General features: G+C 37.7%; 2 protein-coding genes across 4 annotated transcripts; both read right to left on the bottom strand.

The window, feature by feature from the left end:
* Positions 1-536: 536 nt before the first annotated feature.
* Positions 537-2,327, bottom strand: LOC147299146 (uncharacterized). Its single transcript, XM_086246906.1, has 2 exons — positions 1,564-2,327; positions 537-906 (listed from the first exon to the last, which is right to left on the bottom strand). The coding sequence occupies exons 1-2, from the start codon at positions 2,218-2,220 to the stop codon at positions 745-747; spliced, it is 819 nt and encodes a 272-aa protein (XP_086103032.1). The 5' UTR covers positions 2,221-2,327; the 3' UTR covers positions 537-744.
* Positions 2,328-4,090: 1,763 nt separating this feature from the next.
* On the bottom strand, positions 4,091-8,054 carry LOC147299145 (mRNA splicing factor, thioredoxin-like U5 snRNP). 3 transcript variants are annotated; one of them, XM_086229371.1, is made up of 3 exons: positions 7,266-8,054; positions 4,364-4,548; positions 4,091-4,158 (listed from the first exon to the last, which is right to left on the bottom strand). In XM_086229371.1, the coding sequence occupies exon 1, from the start codon at positions 7,918-7,920 to the stop codon at positions 7,465-7,467; it is 456 nt and encodes a 151-aa protein (XP_086085497.1). In that variant the 5' UTR covers positions 7,921-8,054; the 3' UTR covers positions 4,091-4,158; positions 4,364-4,548; positions 7,266-7,464. The 3 variants fall into 3 exon arrangements, with proteins under 3 accessions (XP_086085497.1, XP_086085496.1, XP_086085498.1); XM_086229370.1 differs by having other exon boundaries at positions 4,129-4,548; XM_086229372.1 differs by lacking the exons at positions 4,091-4,158; positions 4,364-4,548 and adding an exon at positions 5,479-5,672.
* Between the last annotated feature and the right edge of the window lie 4,482 nt (positions 8,055-12,536).

The following is a 12,536-nucleotide window of genomic DNA, read 5'->3' as shown; positions in this document are numbered from 1 at the left end:
GAAGAGAGCAACTTGATCCAAAAAGAGACGAGCATCTAGATCTAGAAAGGAAGCCATGATTATTGATCATGCAATCATCTAAATCTAATTCTCATGCATTTGGGTTGTCAAACACAAAGACCTGCTGAACTATCGGATGTTAGTTGATTGGGTAAACAGCATGAAGCATGAATGAAACTCTTGTTTACTCAGAAAAATTAATGCTTACAAAAACTTTTTTGGGGTCAACTTATTCGTCACATTCATTGATAAAACCACCTCGTTCAACACATCATCTAATGTCATGGCAAATCCCATAAAAGTCAAAAGGCAATTCTGTATATCGGATCAACAGTCAATTCCAACCCGAAGCCAGAGGATGACTAAAACGCCCTTGTTTATGCAAGCAAAGCAGCACACAGGGCTTCATAGCCACCAAGAAAATCAACACATTGAGTTAAAGGCAATTATCAAAACAAGTATTGGTAAAAATTGCTGTGAATCGAAGGATTTCAGTGGGTTGGAATACTCAAAACCCAGCATAAGGCATTGACCCAGACAAGAAAAATGTCATCCACATAAACTAAAATAAAACAAATTGATGAACTTCCAAGTCATTCCAAAATTCAAACTGATCAAAGCGACCAAAAAGAAGAGAAACAAATTATAAACCCTATTAAGTCTGGGACAGAATCAAACAAGTAAAAAGAAAACATATTGTCTTCAAACATTTCATCTTAACCAGCACTGAGGAGGTCTCTCAAACTAAGCTTCTACTTTCTCCCCAACATCTTCAAGAACAAGGGGCTTGGTTGGCTTTCCCAAAAGATCGGTGAACTCTTGGAAAGGAGATTTAGAGAAGCGTGTCTCTTTCCAGAATTCAGGGGTCAAGAAACCATAGGTTTTCAGGAGGCAGTCAAAAGTGGCCTGCACAAATTGTATGCACATCCAATGATCAGATATAATGCACATAATAAGAAAATAATCACAACACATGCTCATTTTATAAGATCACCTACTTGAGTTTATTCACTCCATATTGAAGGGTTTATACTTGTACATTAAAGCTTCATATGATGACACTCAGTTGGCAAGGCCATGTCCAAATGCCAACTGAGTGTGTCATATTTCAATCTAGAGTGACTCGGTATCGGCCATTTTCGGACAGTATATGGGTAAATATACACTGAAATTAGAGTTGCGGTGACAGCATTATCATGTCCAAACTTGCAATATTGGCTAGGGGAAGTCTGATATTGAACAATACCCATGAAATCACCTATGTCATTGTTTATTCAAGTTTGTTCAACATTGGACTTCCTCTAGCTAGCCAGTCACACCACTCCTCTAGACACAACAATAATGTCAAATTGGGTTCAATGACATATAGTTCATATTGGTATTGTATATCATGTCTACATTCTTAAAAATAAATTGAACTCGGTAGCAAAATGATCAGTGACCAAGCAAATATATCACAAAGCATAGGCAAACCATCAACATAATCATTGATATTAAGCAAACTAAACGACACCCAATAAGCAATTAAACGCAATGAGCACAAAAACAAAACGAATTAGATACCTTGACAAAGTTTCCAAGGGTCTTGGTGGATCCACGGGACGAAGTGAAGACGTCATCAATACCAGCAAACTGCAGGACCTTCTTGGGCACACGGGCAGCAACAATCCCAGCTCCACGGGGAGCGGGCACCATCCTGACCGTGACCGACCCGCACTTCCCGGTCACCTTACACGGCACGGTATGGGGCTTCCCGATCTTGTTCCCCCAGTACCCTCTCCTCACCGGAATCACCGACAGCTTGGCCAATATAATCGCGCCACGTATCGCGGTGGCCACCTCCTTGCTGCACTTGACCCCGAGCCCCACGTGGCCGTTATTGTCCCCGACCACAACAAAGGCCTTGAACCGGGTCCTCTGCCCGGCCCGGGTCTGCTTCTGGACCGGCATGATCTTCATGACCTCGTCCTTGAGGCTGGGGCCCACCAGGGTGTCGACGATCTGGTGCTCCTTGATGGGGAGTGAGTGGAGGTAGATTTGCTCGAGGCTTCGGATCTTGCCTTCTTTGACAAGACGGCCGAGCTTGGTGACTGGGACCCACTTCTCTTCCTCGTCGCGACGGCCGCCTCTGCGTCTGCCTCCACGGCCACGGTCGCCGCCACGTCCTCCAAAGCCGCGACGGAAGCCACCTCTCTCAGCGGGTGCGGGTCTCTCTGCCATGGCTTGTTGCTTGTTGTGAGATTGGAGAGTGGAGAGTGAGTGACGGCGGAGGGTTTAGGGTTAGAGAGGTTTTGTGTTGTGCGTGCAAATGAAACGAATGAGAGAGGTGGGGGGGGGCAGCTTTCGTTTTATATATTGGTAGGGTTTTTGGATATGGTTCAGGTTTATAGATGGTACTCAATGTCTACAAGGGCCGAAGCCCAAAGACTGATAAGCCTGGGCATGGTAACACCAGCCCAAAATATTTTGTAGGTGGCTAATGGCGTTTGGAAGTATTTGTGGTCAATCGCGGTTACTTTGTTGCTAGAAGCAAATAAAAGATTTAAAATTAAGATGCATTGATTTTAGGTATCAAATTGTAATATTTTTTTATTTTAACTATTAAAATATTTATGTCATTTCACTTTAAGTACTAAATTTCAGTTTAGGTACCAACTTTAAAAAATATGATTATATTGAACTGTGACCGTCTAACAGTCATAACTTTTTAATTGATTTGTTATTTTTTCAATATTTGTAAGACGTAAACTTTAATGTGGTCTATGGGTTATAGGACTTCATCCCTAGGACTAAATCAAAAGTATTTAACTCTTATAAATTTGAATTTTTATGAATTTGAAACAGTTACAATTAACTGTGATTGTTCAACGGTCACAACTGTATTGCAAACTAATTTGTGACCTAATCCAAAATGTCTTACTCTAGATTAGTACCTGAACTAAAAAAAAAATACTGTCTTGATGGTTTACTGAAAAACTATTAATATTTGATATTTAACCTAACTTTTTTATTAAAATGAAAGTGCAATTAATTTAGAGGTGCTTCTTGGTAAAGGAACTACTTCTTAGAAAGCACTAAAAAATTGTGCTTCTATAACTCAAAAATCATTGTTATTTATTTTTGTGGGGAGAGGAGGAACTGAAAGCCAAAAGTACTATCACAATCAGCGTAATTCCTTTCTTTGTAAAGGTGATTAATCTCACAATTCCAGTTCTCTCTCTTTTCTTTTTTGTTCGTTTAAGGTAGTTTGTGCATTCATCGTTTATTTATATTATTATTATTATTATTAAAAGTAGCAATTTTTTGGAACTACAGTTTAAAGTGATCGAAATCGTCTATTTCTAAGTCTCTTCTTAAGGATCATTCATAAAAAAATTAGTCTAAATTGATAAATATTTGGTCATCAAAACTGTGATGGTATCCTTGCTACTCTCTTGAGCAAATTAGGGTGTTTGGCGAACGAAGAGGTGGAGAAAAAAGAATTTCAATAAATACGCCTAGTTAGGTGTAAATTTAACACATGATTTTGTTCCTTGAAGTTCTGTTTCATAAGTCCATTACAACTAGGGCGATGTTCACTTCTTTTGTTTTTGTTTTTCCTAGGTAAAGCAGAGCAGGTTTCCACAGCTAGAAGCCTAGAACCATGACCACCCCTGTGGAAGTGAGGATGATCCCTACTTGCGTGGTCATACTATGTTTGAAAATATTTTCAACACGATCAACTACTCAACTGAGTTCATATCAATATATAATATGTTTAATAAATATTCAATTACAAGAAATAACAGAGCAGTCTCCAACACACCTTATCCTACTACCATATCCAGAATCTTGACCCAAGAACAAACCCAAACTAATGCACTTTTGGCTGACATGCCAAAACATATTGAGATGAATCACTAGCAATAGCAAATTAGCAAACAATGCCTGCTTTGTATTTGGCAAAAACAAAGGAAAACAAAAGATAAAATATCTACCTTGTTTAGATAATACTTCCATCTCACTTCCTTTTTGGTTGCTCGAAAAGAAAACCCTTACAGTGTTACACAATGCAATATTACACGATACTTGTATACAAACCAATGTGGAGCCTTTCATTCTCTCCTTTTTATGGGATGAGGGAACTCCCATAGATGCGTGCAATCATGAATCAAGTAACTGAGACAAATAATATGTCAAGTAGAAGCAAATAATAGATTACCAAACCATAAATGAATCCGATACATGAGATGCTAGAGACTAAGCAAGCCACAACCTAAACTGATCAAGTGTTCACTGTTCAGTTAAACAGGTGAAATTACAGAAGTGGGTGTAAGAAATAAAAAAGTCAGTTGCACAAAGATTAGAGAGAACTTATACATACATCCTCTTTCTCCTCCCAAAGTTGACGCAGTTGTTCTTTCTCCATCCAATTTGCCTGCTTAGCAAGTTTCCTTTTCTAAGCACTAGTGACAATTTTGTTCTTGGCTACATAGAGGCTCATATACTATCTCATGCTCCCGATTTTCATTCTTCTACCTTCTTCATTTAATACAGAATATATTTTGGCTGCAAGAGAAAACTGGCATGCCAATCAGTCTTAAGTCACTAATGAACTACATTTTGGAAAAAATAATAAGGAAAAAGCTTTGGAAAATTTCTATACCCTTTTTCCTATCATAATTTATTTTTCTTAAAAAAAAGCTGAACGATGACATATAAATGTAGTTATCTTATTTCCTGTGTTGATCTGCAGAGTCAGTAACACCAACTTCTCACTTTAAAGAAACCCACTGATGAACTACCTTGCTTACATTTATTTCATCTTTGCAATTCGTAGGCCGCGTTTATGTTTTTATTTTCTTCATTAAAGAGAAAGGGGGAGATGAAGATCAGAGAGAGAAAAGAGATGAGAAATGTGAGGGAGAAAGGAAGAATATATGAAACAGTTTTTAAAATAAAAACGGAAAGCAATTTTAAATGGTTTTTAGTTTAAATTATCTATTCTCCATCCTCTCTCTCCCCATTCTCTCTTTAGTTATAAAATCAAAAAACGAAAAACATTATTGATTGGGCCCTTAGCTTTCCTCTGCTGTCTTCAAATTACAGCAAGCTGTTAGCTGAAAAGCATTTTGAAAGTACATAAAGAAATGAATATAAAGAAAAATAAACCTGAATTCCATTCATAATCTGAAACCAACCTTATTGATCATAAACCCTGTAGTTCAAAGCCAACACTCTCCACACATCACACATTTTTGTAATTTTGGAAATGCTTTTCAGTTTGTAGTCATCCCCTAATTTCTAATCTAAAGCCTGTACTATAGAATAGAGGGTTTCAATTTCTGCTGAATAAACAAGTAGACAGACTATGTTTTGTATACATAGTAAGACTCCTAAGCCATTCACTTAGCAAGTCCAACACTATCAACATCAACTTAATAACTTATAACTCAGTAACTAAGAGTTTACACATCAAATCTGACTTGGACATCTTCCCTAGAAATGGTATAATTCTGGAAGTCCAAACGATCTTATAGAAATTTATTCCATAATCACTGTCTTGATCAGCGCAACTGCTTGAATACCACCATATTTATGTCTTCTGTAATTCTCTTCATGGTTATCCTAGGTGCTAGAGCTCCATCAGATATCAATACTAATTTGTACATCTTATCAAAAGTTTAGGTCATCTGTATCATAGAACTTAGGTATTAGGCTAATAATTAGAGAAGTAATAACTATCAAGACCACAATGATGAAGAGGACGATAACAACAAGAAAAAAAAAATACATGGCTTTTTCAACGGGTTTAGGTTTAGCTTTATAAATAAGATAATTATAATTCACAATAACAAACTGTAAGGAAATTCAGTTCATGGAAGATAAAAATTTCAAATTCAAATTCAAACACATATAACATGTGATAAGGTTAATTTAGAATCAGATTGCCAGACTAATTTCTCAGTAAGGTATGCAAGGAAATTACACTCAGATTATGAACATGCCTCTTTATTGGCCTAATGTCACAAATAAAATTATAAGAGATACAAGAAAAAACAACAAAACCTCCCTCCCTCCCTGCCCTACAACTACAAACCAATCTATTGCATCTGTATATATATTGAGATCATTTAGTAATTAGTAGTACCTAATCATGACATAAAAACCAAGAGAGACAAAAGAAGGATACCCACACACACACCCTAATTTGTGTAAAACCAAAAAAAAAAAAAAGGGCTAGCGAAAAAACATCAAAATCTTGAAGGCAAAAAAAAAAGCATCAAAATCTTCAGCTGGACCTTTTAAAATTGAGGTCATTGTGGGAATGTGCGTACCTAAATCATGTAAAAGAAAAATGAAACCTAGAAAATGCATTAACTAATAGGTACTCAAAGAGTTTCACGGTTTCTTTGCTTTTACCACTGGCTTATGTATAATTCATCTAATACATGGAGAGCCTATATTAGCATCTAAAAAAAACATACAAACCCTACATTACAAATGGATACACCAAAAGGGTCATGCATACGTTACAATATAAAGAAAAGAACTGAGAAGATCGTGTCATCAAACCAAATCAAGTACACAAGGAAGTCACTAAAGAACAAGAGCCGAACTTTCAACCTTCTGAAGGGCCGGGTAGTTCTCTTTGATCAAATAGACCAAAATCAAAGATACCAGTTCTGCTTTTCATTCTGGTTAAGTATGTCTACATAAATATAACACTCAATGCCAACTTGCAAGCATTTCTGTAACTGAATGCAGTAAAACCCTATACACACATGAAAAAGAAGGAAGGCTACTCCAGCTCCCAAGTGATCAACAGATTCTTCCTCTCATTTAAATAGAAAATCAATTCAAGCAATTGATTCTTTATTAACCAAGTGGTCTCCAACTGAAGAATGCCACTTCAGGCAGCACTTGGAGAACCAATTTGTCTTCCAATAAAGAATCCATAACCCGAGTTGACGAATGCTCAATAATATTAGGGACTAACATGATATTGCCACTGCAGCATAACTCCCAACACAGCCAGCCATCCTCACACATCCCCTAATCCTCATATCATAGGATATCAAAGCAAATGACTTTTCTTCCACTTCTACTACCCAACCATGCAATGCACTTCTAAATCTTAAATATTCAATCAATATCATCTCCAAACCAACCAAAATAAATTTATACAAAAAATTTGAATAAAGCAAAATTATAAAAGCATAATTACCCAAGATTGACAATGACATCCAACCAAAAGATCACAAGCAAACAAGTTAAAACAATACCTTTCTCTCTTTGCCTTGTGGGCTGCCTCTTCTGCTGCTACCTGACCTGTAGCTACTCAATTGCATAGAAATTGACAATCCAATCCACAAAAGAAGAAAGAAAGAAAGAAAAAAACTAAGAAACGTGATTGAGCAGTAAACTTTTCAATTGCATTCCTTAATTAACAAAAGTGATCAAAATGTGAGAGAAATACAACTCCTACACATCTTTGTACAACAACTGGTATTTGGGTATTCGTTCCGGTGGCAATGGGCAATTAACGATCAGCTTCCCTTTCATGGCGCCTCTGAAAATGGCCTCCACGACATCGATGAAGTCCTGTTTCTGGCGAAACGCACCGACCCATTTGCTGTGATCGGCGGTTCCCGCATCCATCTTCATGTGGTGGGCATTGAAGAAGAAAACTGTGGAGGGGATCAAAGTGATGTCGAAGAATTTGACGTAAACTTGAATGTCTGAGGAATCGATGTCGACGAGTGCTATGTATGCGAACTTGGAGACGTCTCGCGACGATTTGGCGAGGACGTCGTCGAGGAGGAGGCAAACGGCGTCGGAAGCGCGGCCGAAGCGGAGGACGAGGACCTTGTCGATGGTGGATCGGATGATGGAGTCCACCTCTGCCTTCTTTGTCAGCGTCGTCAATAGGTAGCTCATGCTTGAAGTTGACCGCGATCGAGTAAAATTCAGAGGGGAGAGAGAAGAGAATGGGTGCGTTTTGGGACAAGAGAGAGGTCTGATATTTCACTGTTTGTTATACCCACTGTCTTATTGCCCCACCCAAAACACGGGTCGTGAGAAGGTTTCAATTACAAGCCGACAGGTGGTCGGGTCTGATTAGTTTGTTAGGGGTGAGATCGGGTTTGGGTATTGTTGTTGCATTTTTTTTTTGTATAAATTCTAGGGGTGGGCATTTACTACCGAAATACCGAAACCGAACCCGTACCATACCGTACCGTGTCAATGTTATACCGAAAAATAATATCGATTATATACCGTACCGATACCGTACCGTACCGAGTCTAAATCGGTATGGTATAGGTATGAAACTTTTAATACCGTAAAATACCGTACCGTACCGATATATTTTTAATTTAATTATTTAATATATATTTCATATCATGCTTTCTATACTTGGGTCTGAGTTGTCTTGTGTTTTACAGTTTTACTCTTCCTTTTGTCATTGTTGTAGTTTCTTTGGCATTGATATCTATATATATATATATATATATAGAATGGTGTGTGATTTATGATCAGTTGCTTTCTTTTCTAATTCTGTGTTTACACTGGTTGATGATGAATTGGGTTAGAATTATATATGTGCTTAATTAGTCGTTTGATGGTTAATTAAGGATCAATACCATCGGTCATAGTTCACAACAGAAATGAAAGGAACGTACAAGTTGGGTTTTGTTTTATCTTTTGGTTGGGAAAAAATATTTCTTTTTGGTTGTTAAATATTGTTTTTTGACAAAAAAAAAAAGTTTAAAATGTTGGTATATACCGAAACCATACCGAACCATACCGAATTCATAGAACACTGGTATGGTATGGTACCAGTTTTAAAAATGTCCATACCGTACCGATACCGTACCGAATAAAAATTTCGGTATGGTATCGGTATGGGGCTCATATCGTACCATACCGTACCGTGCCCACCCCTAATAAATTCAATTTAGACACATAACTATATATGCTATTTCAACGGAGTTTACGAACTTTCAAATATTTCAAATATACACCTAATTTATTATGTAAATTGAAAAATGAAATTCCGTTCATCAATTTATTGAGAGATCAGTTAAATGACAGCTTGGCTTTTGCTAACGGAGATTAATTGGCGACATGGCACAAACTCAGCATACATTTCCCGTCAAATGAGCAACACATGTCCAATTGACACGGGCCCACACACTCATCATCTTTTTCCCGCTCGTCGAACGCTCTCCTAACCATTTAGTCTCCAAAAAACATCACGTTTTCCCCCAAATTGAATATAAATCCCTCACTTGTGTTCAACGAGCGAGAAAGATATGATGAGTTTGTGGGCCCGTGTTAGGGGTTAGGTGGACCTGTGTCGCTCATTTGGCGGGAAATGAGCGACACGGGTCCACCTAACCCCTGACACGGGCCCACAAACTCTCTCTCTCTATTATTATTAAATTGTGGGCCCGTGTCGCTCATTTGGCAGGAAATGTTTGCTGAGATAGCGCTACGTCACCAAGTAATCCCGGTCAGCAAAAGCCAAGCTGTCATTTAACTGATCTCTCAACGAATCAATGGACAGAAATTCATTTTTCAATTTAGATAATAGATCGGGTATATATTTGAAATATTTTAAAGTTCATGGACCCCGTTGAAATAGCTTATATAGTTATGTGTCTAAATTGAATTTATGCCTTTTTTTTTTTAATAAATTACTCATAAACCCACTTTTTAAAAGATTTTTACTTGTAAATCCAGCCAAATACAAAATTAACTATAAATTCAAACTAATTACATTTCGACAACTAAACCTACCTTCTCTCTCCATCTCTCTGTCTCTCACTCATATCGACAATTAAAATAAAAACGATCCAATTGCATGAAACTAAAGTACATAAAATAAATCGATACCACAATCCTTGTGAAGACAATGATAGAGCTATAAACCTAAGAACTTTGAGAGATTTTTGAGATTTGAGAATTTGGGTGTGTTGGATGCTGAATGTCATTTTTTTCTCTTCTCTCGAATACATCTATTTATAAGGGTGCTAGGATACAACCCTAGATAATGGGCCATTTCCTGGCCTAAAATCATCTTCCTTCTCCTAGTAGGATTCGAACTTTTGAGATTTCTTATTGGCGGCCAAGTATTGTCATTGATGATGATTGAAATTCTTTCCATAGTAGGAGTCCTTGCTTGATCGTATTGAGTTCTTGTCCATCTAGGTGACTTGTCCGCAAAACTTTCCGAATTCTTTCCAAAGTTGGACTCTAAGGGATTCTTTGATCAAATCTCATCATTAATGAGGATAAAAATCATTTCTAAAGTCGAACTCATTACTTGATTCGGCTTCCTAGTGATTTTGGACTCATTTTTTGGAGTTGGTTATGTGAATGGGCCACGAAAATCTCTACTGGCCCCTTTATTGAGACGGGTTCATCCATTTTATAGTTTCATTACTGGCCTTAAAAACTTCTTTTGGGTCGTGGCCTATATTGGATAGTAGTTTTAGACAATTATTGGCCCTTAAACCACAATTTAAAGAGAAGTGGGTTAAAACACCCATTGACCCTAAAGTGAGATGACCACCAAACAAGGGCATACGAGTCAAGAAAATATTCTTTGGCCACTACTCGAAAATGGCCAACGTGAGAAATGACCAATATGAGAAATGACCAACATGAAAAATGGCCAACATGAAAAATGACCAATAATAACCCAAGTGTCATTTTTGGGTACAAACATTGCCCCCAAGCTTTATAGGCTAAGCAATTTGAGACTATGAAGTTTTAGTTTTTTTTTTTTCCTTTTCCTTCTCTTGCACGCCGAGTAAGGCCATTATCACTTCATTGGCCTATAAAAAGGCGGCATTCCTTGGCCCTTTTTTTTCTAAAAAAAATACATGAACTTCCTATTGGCCTACAAAAGTCGTTAACCTTAGCCAATTTAAGAATAATGGCTAACATTGGCCATTTTGAGAATTTCGGACAACTTTGGCCCCTTTTTTTTTTTTAAAATAAATATATATATTAGCCTATAAGAATTGTGGCCAACTTTGGCCCATATTTTATTTTTGGCCAAGAAATTTGGAAAAGTATAGCTACAAATAATAGCCAAGAATTGGCTAATACACATATCCAGATTAATATATAGAGGCTAATATATATTAATATATATTAATATATAGATATCCAACTTATATATATATAAGCTATATATATATAGCTTATATCTAAGCCACTAGTTTGACTTAAGCAAGGAACTATATATATATATATATATATATAGATAGATAACTAAGCCCAGGGGTCATTGATTTGGCTTAAGAAATATCAACACCGCAGAAAAATTATTTTTGCTGCAACGTGAGCACATGGCCATTTTATATATATATATATATATATATACATGGCCATTTCTTATTGGCCAATCTTTAAAACACACCTTGTACCCACTTTAAACAAAAGCCTTGGATCACTTTTGTTAGCTTTGAACTTAGCAAAAGAAAGTGGCAAAAAAAAAAAAAAAACAAAAGAATTGTAGGTACACACACAACCAAGACAACAACTGTAGGCAGGGACAGATCCAGGAATTGAAATTGGGGGGCGACAAAATTTTTTAGGAACCGGGCAGGTGACCGGCTGAGACAAGTCCCCAAGATTGGGTTTCGATTGCAGAGGCAAAGCCAAGTTTAATTCACAACTTTAATGAGCTTTGTGATTCGCAACTTTAATGAGCTTTGTGAGAGGAGGAGAGAGTTTTTTGATCTCAATAGCTGCCTTCTCTGCAAGTGGATCGATCTTGTCTTCAAACTTCTCATAGAAAATAGGCACAATATGGAGCAAAACAAACACTGTTTTCCAAAATGGGGAACTTATTTAATTATTGGCTTGGTATAGAATAATAAAATTGAACACAAACCTATTTTGGTCAATTAATATAGTAGGACTAGGCTAGCATGTACATCATTAGGGGGCTAATAGCATATTTAGTGTAAGCACAAAAAAAAAAAAAAAATAGGGGGTGCTTTGGCCCTCCTAGCCCACAACGTGGGTCCGTGCCTGGCTGTAGGTTACCCTCCCACAAATGAGATGACTTCACCACCAGCCTACATTTTTATTTTTGCCAAAGTGTATTTTCCACTTTCATCTTGTACTTTCAATTTTCACGTTTTAGTTTTACTTCCGATACGATTACAATTGGGTTCTCACTATCATCTATGGTGATTTTGGTAATTTTCGGCGATTTCTTGCAAGTGAGGGTGGCTGGCCGGTAAGGGGAGTTTTGGGGAGTGATGGTAAGCCTATGAGGAGTATTTTCCGACCTATGGGGTGACAGGTGGTGGCCAAAGGAGGGAATGGTGGTGTCGGGATGGCTGTGTGCGCATAGGAGGGAGGTGGGGGTGAGGGGAGAAGGGAGAAGATGGGTTGGGGGTTGCTCGGGTGGAGGAGGCCGGGAATGAGGGTGCTCGGGTGAGGGAGGGAAAATGGGTGATCGGGTTGTTGGGTGGGTGGGTTGAGGGATCTGCGGGGTGGGTGAAGGAGGGGAGGAGGAGGAAGATGGTGGA

This window comes from Dryas octopetala, chromosome 1, assembly GCF_963921425.1.
Source record: "Dryas octopetala chromosome 1, drDryOcto1.1, whole genome shotgun sequence".
In the NCBI taxonomy this organism is placed as follows: domain Eukaryota; kingdom Viridiplantae; phylum Streptophyta; class Magnoliopsida; order Rosales; family Rosaceae; genus Dryas; species Dryas octopetala.
The sequence above is the reverse complement of the archived record's forward strand: the minus strand, read 5'-3'. Positions and strand labels throughout refer to the sequence as shown.